Source organism: Sarcophilus harrisii, chromosome 2, assembly GCF_902635505.1.
Source record: "Sarcophilus harrisii chromosome 2, mSarHar1.11, whole genome shotgun sequence".
NCBI lineage: Eukaryota > Metazoa > Chordata > Mammalia > Dasyuromorphia > Dasyuridae > Sarcophilus > Sarcophilus harrisii.
Window position 1 is genome coordinate 71,662,390 of NC_045427.1, and position 22,168 is coordinate 71,684,557.

At 37.1% G+C, this 22,168-nt stretch overlaps 1 protein-coding gene across 1 annotated transcript in view; it reads left to right on the top strand.

Moving 5' to 3' along the window:
- The window catches only part of ADAMTS18 (ADAM metallopeptidase with thrombospondin type 1 motif 18), a 176,535-nt gene extending 156,619 nt beyond the window's left edge, over window positions 1–19,916 (top strand). The window contains exons 18-22 of the mRNA XM_031949246.1: window positions 1,289–1,493; window positions 4,849–5,034; window positions 5,736–5,948; window positions 11,566–11,713; window positions 15,850–19,916. Of these exons, the coding sequence (XP_031805106.1) occupies window positions 1,289–1,493; window positions 4,849–5,034; window positions 5,736–5,948; window positions 11,566–11,713; window positions 15,850–15,968 (871 nt within the window). The 3' untranslated portion in view covers window positions 15,969–19,916. The remainder of the gene's footprint in view (window positions 1–1,288; window positions 1,494–4,848; window positions 5,035–5,735; window positions 5,949–11,565; window positions 11,714–15,849) is intronic.
- The last annotated feature ends 2,252 nt before the right edge of the window (window positions 19,917–22,168 follow it).

Consider the following 22,168-nt stretch of genomic DNA (forward strand, 5'->3'; position numbering starts at 1 on the left):
AAAATCTCAATGAAGAAATTATTTTAAATCCTGCTCCCACCCAGTTTTTTTTTTTCTATTTAAGGATCTAGAGCTAAAAGAGACTTTCAGAGCATCCTACCTGACCCTTGAACTTACTTTCTTTACCTTGTCACACAAAGGAGTAGCCACACTTTAGTCTCATCATTATCCATAATTTTGACATCTTCACACTCTTACATTTCCCTATCTGATAAACTGTTCCTGACATCTCTTCCCCTGTTGTATGCCTCCTAAATCCATTTTTCATCCTCTCCATGGCTTCTAGTCTCAACACCCCTTCATTGTTCTCCTAATTCAACACCATCTTGATGATCTCACCTTTGTCCCTTTTGAGGCTTGATCCCATAAATCAACTGTGTGCAAATTGATTTTTGAGCCATAAACTCATGGCTTTTGAGCTGGATTTTGAGATTAAAGGTCTTCTAGTTCACCCTCCTTTTATTGCAGATTAGGAAATTAAGGATTCACTGACATAGCTTTTGAGAGCCAAGGCAACAGAGGAGGACTTGAGGGGAGACTCTTTATCTTAGGGTGATAAAAGTTGTTTATGCAATATGGGAGCACATCAGCCAAACCTCCTCCGGGGTCTTTACACATTTGAGGGGATTTCTGGTTAAACTAAGATTTCTGCAATCCCTCCAGCTCTGAGATTCATCTGAAATACTGAAAAGTCTGCCTAAGTGACTTGTCCAAGTCCACAAATACCTACATGATAGAGATGGCACTTGAACCCAGGTCCCTCCAAACCTTTGCCCCCTTGATCTTCAGGTATTCTTCAACCCTTGCTAACATAGTCTCCAATATGTACCTTCTTTGTTTTCTTTTCTGGCCTGATGAATGTCATGGGGGAGTCCCTGGAATCAGTAAACCAGCAAGGATTTATTAAGCACTTACTATGGGTCAGTTACTGTGCTAGACTTTGACATAACAAAGACAAAAATCCCTGATCCCAAGGAATTTGCATTCTATTAGACAAAGATATATACACATATGTAGAATAGAAGCATATTTTCACTAAAAGTTCACCGACTACAGTTTAAGAATTCCTGCTATGGAGGATCCACTCAGTCTTTGAGAGGTCTTCCACTGGATCTTGCAGTATTCATTGGGTGCCATTGTAACACTTTGTTCATGCTTGTTGTTGCTAAATGTCTGACCTTTTTTGGTCATACATGTTTGTTGAATTAAATATTCTTGCTAAGTGAGTTTTGTGGGACTTTTCATAGATTCCATTTCATAATATCCAAATGCCTTCTTCTCTTTCAAGTTGGGCCCCCGGTGAATGGAGTTCCTGCAGCCGGTCCTGTGGGGGAGGCCAGCAAAGCCGACTGATTCAGTGTGTCCAAAAAAGAAGTTTCCAAAAGGAAGAGGTTGTAGTACATTCTCGGTGCCCAGTGAGCACCCCATCCCAGATGCAAGTCTGTAATAACCATGTCTGTCCCCCAGAATGGAGCCCTGGGCCCTGGTCTCAGGTAAGAAATAAAGCATTGGTTGCCTGATATTTCTCCATCACCAGAAGCATCAAGGAAATAGTAAGGAAAGATGGAAGGGAGAATTGTGTCCAGCTTTGGGCACTTCATTTTGGGAAGTTGATTTGGGACTTGATATATCCAAAGGAGCATCAGGAGTATGATGAGGGTTCAAAATCAGTATACATGATAAATCGTTGAGGAATATTTGACTTTTTTGCCCTTTCTTTGTATCTCCACTGCATGTAGCCTGATGCCTGACACACAGTAGGTAGTTAATTAATGGTAGTTGACATACTGAACTTGACTGGAGAAGAGAGTAGTGGTTATCGTCATCAACGTCCTCCTCCTCCTTCTCCTCCTCTTCCTCCTCCTCATCATCATGTAATAAGCACCAACTATGTACTCTGTATACAAAGATAAAACTGAAGTTGATCAGTTGACTAAAAGACCACTTTCCTCTTCTTGAGGGCATTCCTCCAAGTAAGGGAGAGGTTAAAGTTAATATTCCTCCTGGTTCTTAAAGTCTGGGAAAAGACGCCATGGTATTGAAAAATAAATTGATTTGGTGTGAATGGGGGATCAGGTTTAGGATCTCAACTCTATTCCTCACTAAAATGATAATTGGCTCATACCCTGTCTTCGAGGATCAATTTCCTCATCTGTAAAATGAAAGAGATGAGATATTCTCTATAATCTTTTTTATTGCTAAATTCTGTGATTTATTGAAAGTCTTTTAACTCACACAGGAAGTTACATGGAGTATGAACTTGAGGAAGATGAAAAGGGGAGAGGGGTGATGGCATATCAGGTTGCTGTTTGTTGAAGGGAGGAGGAGATATCTTGTCTGGAGTCGGCAGCCAATTTATGAGTTGGTTTTTTTTGTTTTGTTTTGTTTTGTTTTGTTTTTTTGATGTTTCTGAGGACTCGGGTGGGGGGAAATGTCAGGAACAGGGGAATCACTAGCTCAGAGCAAACTGTGGATGATACTGCAGCCCCAACTCAAAAAAAAAAAGCTAAGTCAGGAATCTACCTGCACCAGTAAGAGGAAGGAAATTCCCAAGTCTGCTTCTTAGAACAATTCTTGGAGATCTTCCAGTCACACAATTATAGATTTAAAAGGGACTTCAGATATCAGGTGGTCTAGCCCTCTCATTTTAGAGATGAGGGAAATAGCAGCCCAAAAAGGTTACATGACTTTCCATGATACACAGGTAAGAAGTATGAGAGAGAGCCATGTCTTCTGATTCCAAGGCCAGTGCCCTTTTTGCTGTACCACAGTGATCCTTACTCCTGCTCCCTTTACACAAGGGAGAGCTGAGGTCAAACAGTGTATCAGTGATGAGCCATGAATAGAACTCAGATTGTCTGACAGTGCAGGATATCTTTTCCTTTACCAGGTAACCTCATATGTATCTAGGGCCCCACAGTGGTGTACAGCATAAAGTCAGCCAATTCTGCTACATTTAAATCAAACTTTATAGGATCTGTGAATATTTCAACAAAACTGAACCATACATATGCTATATTTCAATGCAGCATCAGGTTATGGTATTGGTAATAAAGGCATTCTTTTGAAAATCCTGGACATCATAAAATTATTAATGATCTATTCCTTCTTGACTTATTAAATCTCACAGACTCATAGACTATCATAACAGGAAGAAATTTTAAGAAATAGAGCACAATGAATACCAAAAGAGATTTCTTAAAAAAGGAAAAGGACCAATGGGTACAAAAACATTTGTAGCAGCTCTCTATTCAGGGCAAAAATTGGAAATTGAGGGGATGCCCATCAATTGGGGAATGGCTGAGTAAATTATAGTATGTGATTATTATGGAATATTATTGGAATAATGGAAAAATGATGAGCAGGATGTTCTCAGAAAAACCTGGAAAGTCCTCCATGAACTTAAACAAAATGGAATGTACTGTGTACAAAGTAATAGCAATTTTTTGCCATGATCAGCTATGAATGACATTGCTATTCTCAACAGTACTATGATCCATGACTACTCTCAATGACTTATGGTGAACAATCCTATTCATACCCAAAGAAGGAACTGATTATGTCTGAATAGAAATCAAAGCAAAAAGAAAAGAAAAGAAATAGAGCACAATCAAATCAAGACAAGAAGTATTTTTAAGAGCTTACTATATACCAGCACTGTGCTAAGTGATGGGGACACAACAATAGGCAAAGGAAAACATTTATTTTCAAGTGATCCATATTCTAAGGGAAAAGCAGCATGCAAAAAAATGTACATAAAAAGATATATACAGTGTCAATGGAAGGTAATTTCAGATCCCAGAAAAAAAGCACTACTTGTGAATGAGGAGGAAGATAAAGTGAATGAAAAGGTCTCTTGCAGAAGGTGAGATTTGAACTAAAACTTAAAGGAAATCAGGAGAGCTATGAGGAAGATGTGAAGAGTGAGAGTATTCCGGCCATGGAGAACAGCACCTGAAAAGCCATGGATACAGGAGGGAGAAAGGTCACTCTATAATGGATGTTCAGGGCTTTAGGCATTTTACCACTTACAAGCTGTGGAAATGCCAGCCATCAATTATAACACAGAATATAGAATACAAAGAACTGGGAAAAAGCTTAGATATCATTCAATCCATGCACCTCAATTTATAGAGGAGGATGCTAAGACTTCAAAACAGGTTACACAGCTGATAAATAGTAAAGTCAGGTCTGGAGACTAGGCATCCCCCTCCCTTAGCCAAGGCTCCCTTCACTGAAGGGACCAAAGCTTGTGCTTCAGGAAAAAAGAAAACAATTTTCCATTGGCTTCTTGCCAGCAAGTAGACACCAACATGGACTGGTCCTACCCTGAGAGATCCCTTGATTGGAATTCTTCTCATTCCTCTGGGGGAAGGGCAGGAGACCAAGCTGCAGGAGCTCCCTGAGTGGGCTGGGAAATCCTCCCCATGCACTGATGTCTGATGATTTGATCTTGTTAAAGATATTCCCATTTTAGTTTTAAAACAGTCAATTTTTTAAGAATCCCAAGGTCTCAGAAATGTTTCCCAGCCATTTCCCATGGGCCCTGAATCTAGTGACTCCCAAACTCTGGAATGAGCATCAGAAGAGGTAGATTTTAGGGCTGGTTCTGCTGTTGTCTTGAATCCTTGGAAATGCTGATTTTAAATCTCAATCTAGAGAAAATGAGTTACACCCCTACCACTACCAATCATTCAGTTAGGAGCATTGAATTTGTTGATTAAGAGCCTTTTGTTGGGTGGGGGGTTCCTAATTTACTTGGGGTTTTGGTGGGACACATATACTGTGAAAACATTTTAACCCATATACACTAGAACCTCAATCTGAGGTGTGCTTCTTTCTCCCAAGTGTTCCAAGACCTGTGGGCGAGGGGTGAAGAAGCGGGAAATCTATTGCCAAAGCCCTGCCAAAGGTGATGTCCTACCAGACAACATGTGCGACTCATCCCCGAAGCCAGAAGCCCACGAGGGCTGTGTGTTAGGTCGCTGCCCCAGGAATGACCGGCTTCAGTGGGTGGTCTCCTCTTGGAGTGAGGTAGGGTCTTGGACTTCTTTTTGATTTTGAAGGAAATCTGGAGGCCCAAATTCCACCTCCCTTCTTATTGTCCCTATAAGTGACAGAAAGCTATTCTCTCTTATCTTCCAACAATCAGGATCAAGCTAATCCTGCATTTGCTGTTACAATATTTGCTTATATATTCTGCCCGATCTCATGTCACATAGAATAGAGTTAATATGGGAGAGATGTTAGTTTGGGATTTAGGAGATCTGGGTTCTATCCCCAGATATACTATTTACTAATTGCATTTGATTCTGAGCAAATTACCTCCTTTCTTAAAACCTGTTGTCCTCATCTGAAAAGTGATGAGGTTGGATTCGTTTTTTCCTAAGATTAGTCTAGCTCAAACATTAATCTTCTATGATTCATTTATTTTAAAAAAATAAATGTATACCACATACATGTAATATTTAAAAAGATCTATCTAAATATCTCTGTCTCTATGTTATATATATAATATATATATATATACAAATATATAAATATTATTGGATAAATGCAAGGTAGTTTGGGAGACAGGACACTAATTAATAGTTGAGAGGGATAAGGAAAGGCTTCCTGCAGAATATTTTCTGTATCTTTTCCCTTCTTGAATTGACCAAACACCTGGTGAAACCAAGTTTTCCCAGTCCGGGGGGGTTGAACATATTTTCTCATCACTTCCTCTTGTTCTGTAGTGCTCAGCATCCTGTGGTCCAGGCATAAAGAAAAGGGTGATCCAGTGCAGTGAAAAAGGCCTTCCAGGAAAGCTGATGACCTTCCCAGAGCGCAGATGTCGTCACATCAAGAAACCAGAGGTAGAACTGGAGGAGGCTTGTCACCAAGGAGCTTGCCCAGTGGCCCTCAGGCCCCCACTGGTAGCCCGATGGTATTCTTCCCCTTGGCAACAGGTAAATCACCTTTTCTCTGTCTAATAGTGCATTATTCTTGTTTATATGCTGTCTGGAAGGGCAGCATGGTGGAACAGGAAGGGTAGAGTACTTGATGTTAAAACATAAATATAGATTTAAATTCCAGCAATAAGTATTATTATTCCCATTTTATGGATGTGGAACCTAAGGCTCAGAGTGGGGAGGAAACTCCTAGAAGGTAATATAGCAAATTATGGCAAAGTTAGCCCTCGAAGCCTCTTTTTACTTCCTCAGGATTTCTCAGTTAAATTTAGCTTATAGTAAAGGACATTTAGAAGCCTATCAAAGGATTTCTTTCTTCCATCTTAGAATGATGAAAATTCCTGTCTCAGAAATGGTCACATTTACCATACACCAGCTCTATGGGGAAGGCTATATAGCTAGATTGGGTATATTTGGGAGAAGCCTATATCAGAAAGAGCTATTTAGTTTATTAAGTGCCTACTATGTGCAAAAAGGAGAGCTGTGATGAGATTCTCATAAATCATTATAAGGGTTCTTAGAAGTTATCTTATCCATATCTTAATGCATAAGTAGTCTACAGATAGGTTTCAGGTGGTCTATAAACTTGGATTGGGGGAAAATACATCCTTATTTTCACTAGCTTTTAACATTTCTTTCAATAACTTAAAAATGTTCTTCTGAGAAGGGATCCATAGGCTTCAACAGACTGCCAAAGTGGGCCATAGTACAGAAAAAGTTGGGAACTTCTGCTCTAACCCCTCTGTCTCATTTTATAAATGAGCACTCTGAGACTTAGACAGTGGAATTGACTTAATACTGATGAGTAGAAAACCCAGCATCCAATAACAGTTCTCCTGTTTCCCAGACCAGGGATAATGGGTTCTTAGAATAAGAGAATATTAGAGCTGAATGGGACTTTAGAGAACATCTGGTTTAATCCCAGAATTTAAATGAAGAGGAGACAGACTTAGCGCTGCATCCTGTGGCTCAGGAATAAAATAATGGCTTAACTTCTATAGCTAGTGACAGTGCTGAATGACATTGAGAATACTTGACAATGACAGAGAAAGACTATCACCAAGCTTACACTTGCTTCTAGAAATACCCACTGGTTCCATGTGACAAAACTATTCTGAGAAAATGGGCTGGGGCTGGATTTTGGTACACATAGCTCTCTTCCCATTGCCTCTACCTCCAGCCTTTGACATTCGAGAAAGGTCTTCAAGAGAGCTGTGGCTCTATGTAGAAGGAAGTTGAAAATGAGAGCTCATTCCAGGGCCAGATGGATTATTTAAAGAACAATTAATTCCAATACTAGGAAAACCATTTGGGAAAATAAGTAAGAAAGGAATCCAGCCAAATTCCTTCTATGACACAAATATGGTACTGATAACTAAAACAGGAAGAGTCAAAACAGAAAAAGAAAATTACAGACCAATCTCCCTAATAAATATTGATGCACAATTTTAAAATAAAATATTAGCAAAAAGATTACAGCAACTTATCAGCAGGATAATAACTATGACCAAGTGGGATTTATATCAAGAATGCAAGGCTGGTTCAATATTCAGAAAACTATTATCATAATCTACCATATCAATAATAAAATCAAAAAAATCATATGATAATTTCAAGAGATGAAGAACAAGCTTTTGACAAAATACAGCACCCATTCCTATTAAAAACACTAGAGAACATAGGGATAAAGGGAGTTTTCCTTAAAATAATAAGCAGTATCTGTCTAAAACCAACAGCAAGCATTATTTGTAATTGAAAGAAGCTGGATGCATTCCCAGTAAGACCAGGGGTGAAACAAGGATGCCCATTATCACCACTATTATTTAATATTGCAGAAATGCTGACTTTAGCCATAAAAAAGAAATTAAAGGAATTAAAATAGGCAATAAGTATTTAAAGCTATCATTCTTTGCAGATGATATGATTTACTTAGAGAATCTTAGAAAATTGTCCAAAACCTACTTGAAATAATTAACAGCTTTAGCAAAATAGCAGGATATAAAACAAACCCACACAAATCATTAGCATTTCTGTCTATTACTAACAAAGCCTAACAGCAAAAGATAGAAAGAGAAATTCCATTTAAAATAACTAGACCAAATAAAATATTTGGCCGTTTACCTGTCAAGACAAAGCCAGCAACTATAGAATAAAATTACAAAACACTTCTCACACAAATAAATTCAGATCTAAACAATTGGGAAAATATCATAGATAGGCTCATAGTTAGACTTAGCTAATACAATAAAAATGACAATTATGCCTGAATTGGTCTACTTGTTCATTGCCATCGCAATTAAACTGTGAAAAAATTTGGTACTGGCTAAGAAGTAGAGTGGTGGATCAGTGGAATAAATTAGATACATACTAAGTATATAAAGAATTGTGTCAAATTTATAAGAATATAAGTCATTCCCCAGTTGATAAATGGTCAAAGGACAATTTTCAGATGATAAAATTAAAGCCATCTATAGTCATATGAAAAAATGCTCTAAATCACTATTGATTAAAAAATGCAAATTAAAACAACTCTGAATTACCCACCTCACCTCTCTCAGATTGGCTAAGATGACAGGAAAAGATAATGATAAATGTTGGAGGGGATGTGAGAAAACTGGGACACTAATGCATTGTTGATGGAGTTGTGAAATGATCCAATCATTCTGGAGAGCAATTTGGAACTATGCCCTTAGAGCTATAAAATCACATACTTTGTGACCCATCAGTGTCATAACTAGATTTATATGCCAAGGAAATCATAAAAGAGGAAAAAGGACTCATATATATGCAGCAATGTTTGTAGTAGCTCTTTGTAACAAAGAATTGGAAAATGAGTAGATGCCCATCAATTGGAGAATGGCTCAATAAGTTGTGGTATATGAAGATAATGAAATGTTATTGTTCTATAAAAAATAATGAACAAACTGATTTTAGAAAGGCTTGGAAAGATTTACGTGAACTTATGCTAAGTGAAACAAGCAGAACCAGGAATGCATTATACATAGTAACAGCAAGAATGTATGATGATCAACTAGGAAATGCTTGGTCTTCTCAGTGATTCAGTGATCCAAGGCAATTCTAATGAACTTTGGATAGAAAATGCCATCTGTCTTAAGAAAAAGAACAATGGAGGTTGAATGCAAATCCACACATGCTGTATTCATTTCGTTTATTCTTTTTTTTTTTCTCACTCATGGTTTTTCCCTTTTGCTTTCCTTTTTTTCCTGACATGATTCATAAAATAATATGTATTAAAATAAATTTTAAAAAAGGAGAAATGGAAAAAAAAAACTCCTGTTGATTCTCACTCAGTATCTTTTGCTATAAATTAAGGCAGGGCAGAGAACTCTTTATTAATAGGTTCAGTGTCGTATTAATAAGCTATCATGCTCAGGAAAAGAAAAGAAAATGAAAGCTCATGTGACTAACTGTGATGGATTTAACTTTTTTCAATAATGAGGTGATTCAAGGCAATTCCAATACATTTGGGATGGAAAACACCATTTGCATTCAGAGAGATGTGCATCAAAGCATAGTACTTCCACCTTTTTGTTCATTTGTTTGCTTGTTGTTTTTTTTTCCCTTTCTCATGTTTTTTGGGTTTTTTTTTGTTTTGTTTTTTTCAACTTTTGATTTAATTTTTCTTGTACAACATGATGAATATGGAAATGTTTAGAAGAATCGCACATGTTTAGTCTATATTGGATTGTTTGCTCTCTGTAGAAGAGGATTGTGGGGGAAGGAGAGAGAAAATTTTGGAGCACAAGGTTTTGCAAAAGTGGATGTTGAAAACCATTTTTGCCTATATGGAAAATATAAAAAGCTATTAAAATAATTTTTTTAAAAATTAGATTCTGGGCATCTCATCACCTACTGGGTTTTGAGGCATTCCTGCTTTTTTTCTCAGTGAGAAGTCAGGCTGTTACATGTGCAAGGATTACCTGAAAATTTTTAATTCCATGTGATTAATTACTAGTTGTGCCTGCATTTGTCTCTACATTCCTGAGAACAGCTTTGGTGCTGCTTAGCATCTATAAGTCATATTTGGGGCATCCATCCCTCTAGACAATAGACATAATGCATTTGGCCAAGACATTTAAATTTTGATCCTTTCATTTAGGTTTAGAATAGACAGAAATCATCTAGTCTAAATACCTCATCTTACTAATAGAAAAATTGTAACTCTTGGAAAAATAACTTGCCTGGGGTCACATAATTCAGGTCTTTTGGATCTAAATCCTGTGTTCTTTTTGTTAAGCTACACTGCTTGTGGAATTGATTATAAATCTTTGAAAAACATTCTGTGTTTGGAATAAGAGTAATCTAACAGAATTGTCCAGCTATTGTACAACTTCTCCTTAATATTCAAATGGAAGTGTAAAGTATTATTTTATGAGTAAAGTGTAATTTGTTAATGTAACTAAATTGATACAATGAATTAAACTTTTAAAAAAATTCTTTCAAAACTAATAAATAAATAAATGCATCCTTATTTATTCTTCTTTTCCTTCTCTTTCTTAGTCCTTCAAGAGATCATCACTTTATTAAAGTATAATGATAGGATAGGAAGAGAAATGTACAAAGCAATTCTGGGGTGTACAAAAATAAATAAGTCCTAACATTGAACAATTAACTTCCCTTGTTGGCACCCCAGTTTCTCTATAAAAGGAAAGGGTTGAATTAGATGATCTCTAGGGTCCTACCCATTTATATTATGGATTATAAATTTCTATTCTAAAAGCCTGTAAAACTCAAACAGTTTTATGTTTTAAGAGCCTGCCTTCTAGCTCTGAAATGTTATGTTTTATGTTCTAAAAGTCTTACCTACCATTTCTGACATTCCATGTTCTAAGGGCCTGTCCTTATGGTTTAATATTTCCAATCACAGATGGCTCAGAAGGTTTAAATAAATAATCCATTTAATAAAAACAAATTCAATTGCCCTCAGGTAAAAGCAGTTCCCAAGGCATTTAAAAAACAGGACACATGGAGATAAAAGCAGATAAAGGCTCTGGTAAGGAGGTGAAGAGCAATGGAAAAGGAAATTCCCTGGAGTGTCTAGAACTCATTGCCAGAGTTTTAGAGCCTTTATATCCTATTTGCCTAAAGGGCCACACAACTAGGTCTGAGGACAAAGTTAATTCAAACTGCCCTGAATTTGCACCATAACTTTTTTGCCCAGAACAATCCTGCCCAATATTGAAGGAGTTCAAGAAGTTAACTTAAGTCTCCCACTTTCCATCAGTATAATGGCCCACAACACTGCCTTTTCAACTCTTAAGTTTTTATCTTCAATGAGTGTTTTCAATTTTGATGTTTTAAGCATTTCAGAAATTTTCTCTTCTTACTTCCCCTCTTCTTCCTCCTCCTCTTCCTTCTCCTTCTCTTCCTTTTCCTCTTCTTCCTTCTCTTTTCTTTCTCTACTTCTTATTCCCCTCTTCATTCTCCTCTTTTTTCACCTCCTCCTTTTTCTTCTCTTCCTCTTTCTCCTCCTCTTCTTCCTCTTCCTTTTCCCTCTTCTTTGTCTCCTTTTCCTTATCATTCTCCTACTAATCATCTAAGAAATCATTATTTGATTTCTACCCACTCTCCATGGTTTTTTCTCTTCCTGCAGTGCACAGTGACATGTGGAGGTGGCCTACAGACCCGAACAGTGCAGTGTCTCCAGCAAGGACGGCCTACAGCCAGCTGCCTGGTTCACCAAAAACCATCAGCAGTCAGAGCCTGTAACACAAATTTTTGCCCTCTACCTATGAAGAGAGGTAACAAACCCTGCATTTGAATTGGGTTTGTTTATTTTGGAAGAAAATATTTCTCAGGATAATTTGATTTGTATCAATATGGCCTAGAATTTTGTTAATTTATTTAAATTTTTCCCCTTTTCATTCATCAGACATTAAATAGAGTGTGTGTGTGTGTGTGTGTGTGTGTGTGTGTGTGTAACCCTGAGGTAAAAAATCTGGGGGGTATGAAAACAAACTAGACTTTAACTCTGCCTTTATATATCTTATAACAAAATAAATACAACAACACAGAAGTGACTGTTCTACTACTAGAAATAGAATATAAAAGTTATAGATCTATAATTGAATATAAGCTCCACGAGGACAGACTATTGTTTTGTCACTCATTTAACAAGCTTTCATTAAATTTAATAAGGTCTTTGTATTCCAGGTACCTTCTACAGCTCCTACCATAAAGTAGGCATTTAAAAGTGCTTGTTTAATGAATTAATAAATAAGATAACATAATAATCACAGAATCTCAAATTTTGGAGGTACCTCAGATGTCATCTCAGTTAATCTGTGTTTGGATATCTACCCTCTGGATATCAAACAAGTGGCCCTTTAAATTCTGCTTAAAAAGTTTTAATGGTGAGGTACTCACTACTCATGCAAGCAGTCTAATCTGATAATAATAAACATCGTGATAATGATGAAAACAATAGCTGGCTTTCATATAGCATCTGCTATTTGCCAGTGGTGTGCAAAGTGCTTTGCAGAAATCTCACTTGATCCTTATATCCACCCTGGGAGGTAGGTGCTATCATGCATATTTTACAGATAAAGAAACTGAGACTTAACTTAAGGTCACACAGCTTGTAAGGGGTTGAGTTAGCATTTGAATTTGGATCTTCCTGACCCCAAATCCAGCTCTGTGATACTGCATGATGCACAGACTTCTGGACAGTTCTGGATAGTTTTTCCTTATGTAGAGCTAGAATCTCACCTGTTACTGCTTTCTTTCCATTGAGAACAAACCAAACTAGGCTAATCCTTCTTCTATATTATGGTTGCCTTCAGATATTTGAACATATTATTTAGTCTTCTTAGACTTGTCTATGCCATATCTTCAGTTCTTCTCGTGCAGAGAAGCACAAACAGAATGGTGTGAGAGACAACAAAGAAAATGTCATTTCTATTTGTGAAAATTAGACAAAGCTTCTGGGAGATTTGAATCCTCTGCCCTGTAATGGCACCTGAGCTGGACCTGAGGTTAATAGGTGCAATGGGAGAGAAATAGGGATCCCAGGCATAAGGGACAGTGTGAGAAAAGATAAGGGCAGAGAGAAAAGGATTAGCAATCCAGTTTGATTGGAGCATAGCAAAGCAGTGAGCCAAGGTGAAATAAGACTGAAAATTCATAAGGTACAAAGTTATAGAGGACTTTGAATGTCAAAGTTAGATTCTGAACAATAAATATTCACATTCTCATGAATGCTTTAAGGTTTCCAAATTGCTTTCCTCACAGGAACTTGCCCTTTGAGATTAGATGACACTAGGAAACCTTTGAAATTTTTGAATGGACCTCTGCATAAATGAGATGAGTGTGTGAAGGAGAGACAAAAAGAGGAGAAACCAGAGACAGCAAGACCATCCGGAAGCTAAATTGGTAGCCCAGGCAAGAGACTGAAGTAGGGGATAGTAGAATATTGTAGAGGTAGAATTTATGGGGATTGGCAATCGATGGAATGTAGGGAAATGGCATTACTGAGAGAGAGAGAGAACCAGTGATATCTCAGAGATTTCACATATGAGTGACTGGGAAGATGGTGATGTAATGATTTCATTGACCATTAGATGAGTTGTCAGTATTGGGGGATGAGGAAGATGATAATGAGGTGAATTTTAGACATGTTGACTTTGAAATAAAAATAAGACAGATTCTATTATGTGTCCTGTATTATGGAGACTGAAGGTTTATAAGATGTAGACTCTGCCATCAAGGAGCTTCTAAGACATCAAATAGAGGAGCAGAAGATAAAACATGAAAAAAGAAAGCAAAATATATGAGTTAAATAGCAATGTTAGACTCAAATCCAGATCTACTCACCCTTTCTACTGTGTTCCTTGGAATGCCTGCTCCATAATTAACAAACTTCCTATCATTTAAACATTTTTGGTACCACTTCCATCTTCTGGCTCTCACTGATACCTGACTTCCTCCTGATGACACTGCATGTGTTTCAAATACTGACTGCACTTTCACTCATAACCCCCCTCAGTAGGCATGATGGGTGCACCATTGGAATAGAATACTTTTTGTTCCTTATTGCCACTGTAAGAGTTTTCTACTGCCACTGTAACTCAGAAACTTCCCCTTTTTTGAGATTCATTCAATCCAAATTTGTCACCCAATCAAAGTTCTGGCAACTGTTTGCTATGAACTCCCAGGACATTCATCTTTCTTCTTCATTGAGTTCAATGTCTTGTTTACAATCTTTTTATTCACCTCAACTCCTGTTCTCATAATAAGGGATTTCAACGTAAATGCTAATTCCTCAAACACCCCAACTTCCCTTCTCCTAAATCTACTTAGTTCTTCTACTCCACCTCAGTTGAACACAGAGATGGCTAAAGCCCTTAGTCTCTTTACTATCCACAAGATTAACTTCCATATTCATCCTTATCAGATCATAATATTTCATAATCCCATTTTTCCTTTTATTGTAAAACTCTTAAACTTGTTCTTTGTCCTCATCACATCTTTCCCTCAGCCCCTTAGTTCTTTCCCAGGATATCACCCTGCAATAGCTATCATTTTCTCCCTTCCCCATTTCCACCCCTTTATGAACCAGTTTAAGTCTACACTATTCTCATCTCTCAAGTCCTTTGACCCCTTATCCTGTGGAAGATAATACCCCATCAAGACCAAACCTTAAGTCTCTCCTACCAAACACCACTTTTGCTTCTATTACTCTTGTATGGAGTTAGAGAAAATCATGAAAATCATGCTTACTGAATTACAAATTTATGTTACATATTCTCACCTGTGCCTTTACTGAAAAAAGGGAATATTCCCACATCTCATCAATTCAGTATTCAATTTAGTGCTTATTATAAACTTTTTCATTCTTCCTCAAATATTTCATGGCATCCCTTTTCCTCTCCCTCTCAACTGTGTATCTTACCTTAAAATTCATGGGAAAAAAACCTGAGGTTACTCACCTAGATTTTCCTCTTCTCTTTTCATTTCACATCACTTAGATGCATTTTCTCACTATTTCCTCCTCCACTCCTATCTTCATAATGAAGTTCCCCTTCTCCTTGCTAAGACCTGTGTCCTTGATCCCATTGCATCTTTTCTCCAGCAGACTATCTCTTCTATCATTCCTATTTTCTGATTTTCAATTTCTCCCTCTCTATTGGCTGCTTCCCTGTTGCCTATAAACATACTTGTGTTTTCTCCTGTGTTAAAAACCCTTCACTTGATCTGGCTTAGCATTAGAGAGTGCAGTGTGCCTTCCTTAACATGAAGTGGCACAAAAGAAAGATTTTAATGGAATAATAATACTCACAACTTACATTTTGTAGTACCATAGATATCCAAAACCTATATACCCTGAAAAGTGAACTCAGTGCAAAGGCCATGCATCATGTAGTAAGTATGTAAGAAGACAGGAAAGATAAAAAGGGGTCAAGTTATGAAGGGTTTAAAAAGTTGTCAGAAACCTTAAAACTGAGAATCCAATGCATCAGAAGTAGAGAAAACATCAGAAGCTAGAATGTCATAGCTGAAAGAGAACTTAAATGAGAGAAGATTAGAAATAAAGAAATCTGAGATAGGAGAGCCACAGAGCCACACAGGTTGGAATTTTACATCATCAAAGGAAGAATGTCACACTAGGAGAAACCTTAGACTATAAAATGGAAGGAACCTGAATCATTATCAATCTCAAGTTCACACAGCAAGTTTGTGGCAGAGATTGTAATCCAATATTTCTGATTCTCAGAACAGAAATATTTCCACTGGAACACAGTTGCATTTCTCTCTGAAGAGATGGAGATGTTGGGGACCAAAATCAAAAATAGATCCCAGTAATTATGGGTACAAACTTGACTGAGGGAAATGACCAGAGGCCCCTGGCAATAATTTGATTGGGACTTTTTCTTTTTAGATGAGCCACCTTGTGTGGATTTCTTCAGCTGGTGCCATCTAGTTCCACAACATGGTGTCTGCAACCACAAGTTTTATGGCAAACAGTGCTGCAAATCGTGCTCAAGGAAGAATCGATGATGATGATGATGATGATGATGATAACAACTCAAATTTTTCTAGTACCTGAAGGTTTACAAATGCTTCCCCCAAAATAGCCCTGTGAGGAAGGTAGTGCAAGAATTGTCCCCATTTCAGAGAGGAGGAATCTAAGATCTGAAGAAGAGAACTCTCTAGACTAGCAGACTCAAATCCAGGTCATCTGCTCCAAATCCATTATTTTTTATGACTACACTGTTCTGCCTCTCAATTTTTTGTAAATGTCTCTTGGTGAGTGGGGTAGGATTGGTCTCCCCTTTTAACCACAGTGAATACCCTTGTCTGAGTCACTCACAGTACTTATCAAGCAAGTGGAGACCTGATCTGTAGGAGTGTGGCCACAGTGAAGTGCTTAAGGGACAAGGGATTGTTTTTGTTGATATATCATGTTCATTTCAGAGCCCTTGGACATAAGATGCCAGGATGGATCCCCTCTCATGAAATACTTTCAGCCTCAGCTGTCCTTTGGAACATATGACTTTATCAGATCAAGATGCTGAGTTATTGACCAAAAAACAAACATTTATTCATGTCAACATTAGTAGAAAGGACACATTGAGTCAACTGAGGAATCTCCTGTCCTTGTAGATTTACCAAAACATAGAGCTGAAAGGGATCATTGAACTACAGAATCTCAGAGTTGGAATGGATCTCAGCTGTTATGTAGTCCAAGCCCCACCTGAGCAGAAATTCACACTACAGTTTTCCCCACATGTGGTTATCCAGTCTCTGTTTGGAAGACCCCCTATGATGGGAAGCTTACTACCTCCTAAAACATCCTTTTCTACTTTGGGACAGCTCTAAATTATCAGAAAGTTTTTCCTTCCTTCAAGCATAAATCTGCCTTGATGCATCTTACAGTACTTGCTCCCAGTTCTACTCTTTTAGATTAAGGAGAACAAACCCAATTCCTCTTCCACATGACTATCCTTCAGACACTCGATAACAGCAATCAGGTATTACTATTTCTTTCTCTTCAATTCCTTCAGGTGATCTTTGGATAACTTGGTCTCCAGTCTCCTCTCCATCTTGGTCATATGACTTTGATGTCCTCTAACTTATCACTATCCTTCCTAAAATGTGGTATCCAGGGCTAAACATACTATTCCAGATGTTGTTGGGTCAAGGTGAATTCCAACTCCTTCCCTTTGTAGCTGAGAAAACTAAGACATAGAAGGATGAAGGGATGAAGGGGCATATTCAAGTTCACACAGCAAGTGAACGGCAGAGGCATGATTGCCTTCTGCTGGAATGAGAACCTTTTAGTTCTTCAGCCTGACTTAATCAGGCTTTTATGGGCCCTAGATATAAGACTTCCACTAATTGGGACCAAGAGAACATGATCACAAAACTGACAAGGGACCTTTTACTTCTTTGTGGTCTTCCTGTTGGACTGTGTGGGTAGTTCTGGAGCATATATTTTGCCTATATCAAGGCTCAAGAATATTAACAACAACCTGGGAAGCATTTTCTAAAAAACATTCTGGAAACAGGGTATATAGACCATTTAGAACAATTGGTCAATTGAACTTTGCACTTTGAATAACTTATAAATTGCAAGCCTTTACCCCGTATCCCCATGTCATCTCAAGATACTTCCATATGTGAAACAATTAAATTCAACATTTATTAAGCACCTTTTACTTGAGAGCCCTAATTCAATACTGAAGAAGACAGCAAACCAAGTCATGGAATCATATCAAGATTAGTTAGAAGGGATCTCAGAGCCGATCTAGTACAGTCACCAGCACCATGCATGACTCCCTTTGACAGTCTCTACAACAAGGTCATTTGGTCTCTTTGGCCACTTCAAATAACTGGGAACTCACTGTCTCACAAGGAAGTGCATTCCCATTTTTGAATAACTCTTATTATTAGATTTTTATTTATATGTAATCGGCTAAAATCTGCCTCTCTGTAACTTCCATCTATGGATCCCAGCTATGTCTGACTCCTTTCAAACCTTCTAGTTTGCTCTAGACTTTAGAGTAAGAAATCTGATCCCTCCTACATAAATCTATTCTTTAAATAAGGTCATACTATTTATTCCTGGAAGGGACCTTAGTGATCTTTTTTTAAGGGATAAAATAAGGCCCATGAGAGTAACTTGACCAAAGTCAGAAAGTTAATAAGTGTCAGAACTGGGTTTCAGACTCAGGTGACTTGATTAAAAATTCAACACTCTTTCTACTATGTTTTTGCCTCTCCCTGGCAGTCTTGAGCCTTAAGAAGTCAGAAGTCTAATAATTTAATTAATAAATTTTTTTGCATGTAAAACAGTGTTCTGTGCAATGGGAGATAAAGAAAATTTAAATATAAGAATCCCAGCCCTCATGGAGATTATGATCTAGAGGGGACTGTATGACATTAATTTTGGAATCCTAGAATATCAGAGCTGAAAGAGTTCTTTCTCAGAGCTATTTAGTCATGCATACATGAATCCCTTCCTGCTCTTGCTTGGTGCAACCAATTCCATTTTTGAATAGCTCTTGATAAGATTTTTTTCCCCTTAAATGCAGCTTAAGTCTGCCCCTCTGCAACTTCCACCCATTTCTCTTGGTTCTGTCTTTTTGGGACCAACCAACCAGAATGAATCTAGTCTCTCTTCCATATAACAACCCTTCAAATAGCAGATACTTGAAGATGGCTACCATGTGTTCTGTGATATTTTTTCTCCAACTTAAATATTTCCACTTTCTCCAACTGATATTCATGTTATATAGTCTTAAGGCCTTCTAATTTCAGTTGAATTCAGTTTATTTAACAGTATACTTACTCCACAAATACTTATATTTAAATAAATGAATGTCAACAGAGAAAATATTCCAATTTTATAACATTCCCCTCAGAAGATTGTGCCAGGAGGTAGTCATCTTCAGAAGAGCCCAATCTAAGCTTAAAGTCAATTTCAAATTAATTCAGCAAACATTTAGTTAGGAATCTTTTACCCAGAGGACTGGGTTTGGTGCTTTTGGTGATGCAAACTTTAGACATATGTTTTTGTTTATTTGTCTGTTTGTTTTACCTTGGGGTGCTTTTCTACCATCAAAGGTCCCAATCCTTTCCACACCTTTGTAAGTGGTTTCGTGTGTCTCTGCAGCCAAGAAATCCATTCCTTGGTGACCAAACCCACTATTAATGAGTCCTTCAGAACTGAGCTAGACAGTCTATCATTTGCCACCCCTTAATGTCTCTCCAGTTTTGTGGCACCTTCCAGGGCTTGCCAATCTAAATTGGCAAGTTGGCAAAGGAGGTATCTCCTCCTTGCCAAAAGGAGATATCCATGATGGAGGAAGCTTTGGTGGAGAGACTATCCTTAAAATAGTTTTCAGTTGGAAGCATACCAGCCTATTTCCCCAAACCAGTAAAGCAGGCAGACTTGTGTCCGCCTGTAATTTTTGGAGTTTTTGTTCAAAAGATGTGTGTTTATGTTGTTCCACTTCATCCCACAACTTTTTTTTTTAATGAATGTTGCCCCAGTTCTCTGCCTCAAAGGCACCGATTCAAATAAAGACTGGCTAGTTCAGCATAGCCAGCTAGACAGTGGTCACTTAAAATGAACAGTTCCTTTTGTAACTCTCCAAATGGGAGCTGGGTTTGGTTTTTTTTTTTTCATATTATCCAAGAAATGATAATTATCTCCTCGACTTGATTTGAAGTACAAATGGTTGTATTATTTAAAAACAAAAACAATTCACATTGTATTTCTTCCCTACCCCCAGTGAAATTGTCTTCATAATTACTATTTTATTACTTGATGTAAAAAATAATTTATTAACTCATAATCTGTCCTATGTTTGTACTTGCTTCCTAAAGTGGGTGATGTTAATTAGAAAAAAATGTTGAATAAAACTATGTTATGGAATGAAAAAAATCAACATATAGGCATGGTATTTAATTCTTCTGTAAGTTTAATAATAAAAGACTCTGTTTCCTTATATTTGAATCTTGTTAAAGTTATTTGAATAATGAAGGATATACCCACATCAAAGATAAAGGAAACTGGTCAGTACTAGCTATACATTCAGTAGGTTCATAGAGGCAGCCATGAGGTTGTGAAGAAAGCTCTAAGAAGTCTGAGATATTGTGTCTTGAGTTTATCTTGACCTTAGTTTCTTCCTCTATTATATGAAAGGGTTGGAATAGAGAATCTCTAAGTTTTCTTATTTCTAGATTATTTCTAGATTCTATAATCCTAGGTACATTTAAGTTGTTTTTAAGAAATGATGAATGGTCCCTGTATTTTCAAGGTTTTCCCTTAAAGGGGGCCTTTGATTCATTATTGGAATATTCATCAAGCTATCAATAAAGACATGATCATTTCCTACAAGTACTTCATGTCATGTAAAAGAAATATTGGATTTAAGGGACTTAGAGCTGAATAAGATGTTGGAAACAATCTGGTTCAAAATCTAGTCTCATTTTATAGAAAAGTAAACTGAGATTCTGTGAGAAGGTCATATTGTTATTGAAAAGAGCCAGGATTTGGCCCCAAAGACTAGAAGTAGGATGAGTGGAAATCAGTGGGGGACAGCTTTAGATTCTGTGCATATAAAAGTCTTCTAACAATTATAATTGTCTTAAACGTACAATGAAGTTCTTCAGAAGATAATGAGCTGTTGGCCACTGAAGTTTCACACCAAAGGTTGAATGATCACTTGTTATAGAAGATACAGAAAAAGATTCCTATTCAGATTTGATTTAGGTTAGACAGTCCCTAAAGGTTCTGACAATTCTATGAGTCTATAAATTTATCTAAATCTGTGGCACTCAAAGTGAGGAGTACCTCTCTATACCTGGCATAAGGAGTAGTTCCAATATCCATCATTACATATATCCATAATGCAACATATAGACTTCAGTCTTTCTCCCAGTAATTAAATTCTTCCTCTTTTCCTTTCTTTCTATCCTTCCATCCTTTTGGTTAAGGAAACATCCTTAGATTGCAGAACATTTTATTTTTAGAATTAATCCATGAGAAAAGCAAATATATTAGCTTACTAGGGGATAATTAGAACACAAGATATAAAGAGGAATAAAACAATATCAGAACTAAAAGGAACTTTAGACCATAAGATATTAAAATTTCAAGGGACCATATAGAATTTCAGGGTGATTATTCCTCAATATGGAATGTCAGAAAGACTCATAAAGTTTATGGAATCAAACTCCTTCCTTTTACAAAGGAAGAAATTAATTCAGAGAGGGAAAATTATTTGTCCCAAATAATAATGCTATGTCTGAGACCAAACTCTCTGACTATCAAGATTAAAGCTTTTCCCCACTATACTGTACTACACTGTCAGATATGTGGTTTTAAGGAACAGATTTGGGAAATGTGGGTCATGTAGTAAGGATGAAGGAAAGTAAATGAACCATCCTATCGACCAGAAGGATTTGAGTCCTGCTGCCTAAATAATCTAGAGGTAGCCAGCAAGGGATTGTAAATTGTCAACCAATTAGGTATCATTATGAAAATCCAGATAAGATGTGCTGAAAGTCTGAACTAGGGTGATGAACATATGAATGGAAAGATAGCAGAAATGGTACAGAGGTAGAATTGACAAGAGTTGGCAATTGATTGAATGTGGAGATGAAGGAGAAGGAAGATGAGACATACTCTGAGATTACAAAACTGTAAGACAGGGAGGAAGAGGTCTCAATGAAAACAGGAAAATTTAGGAAAAGAAATAAGTTTAAGGAGAAATATGATTCATTCTATTTTGTAAATGATGCATTTGAGATGCCAATAAAGCATCCATGAGTCAATGTTTATTTGGGGGTTAGAGATGTAGGAACAGAATTCAGGAGTGAAATTAGGTTTAGATATGTTGATTTATGAACCATCTGACTAGAAATGAGAATTGAGCTCATTGATCAAATGAGATCTTTGAGGGAAATAGTATATAGAAAAAAGCTAAGAGGATCTAAGACAGAGCAGAATGGAGGAAGGAAGCAGTAGGCATTTGTTAATGAGCTAGCAAAACTGAGAAATGTGGAAAGAGAACTAAGGGAAAAGTACGATATGGAAGTCAAGAGGAAAAATAGTGTCATAAAGGAGGGTGTGTCAAAAGTGTGAAAAGCTGCAGAGAATAAAAGAGGATGAGTACCTAGAAGAAAACTATCAGATGTAGCAGTTAAGGATTTATTTATTCATAAATTTAAATTTTTGGTAGATAAGC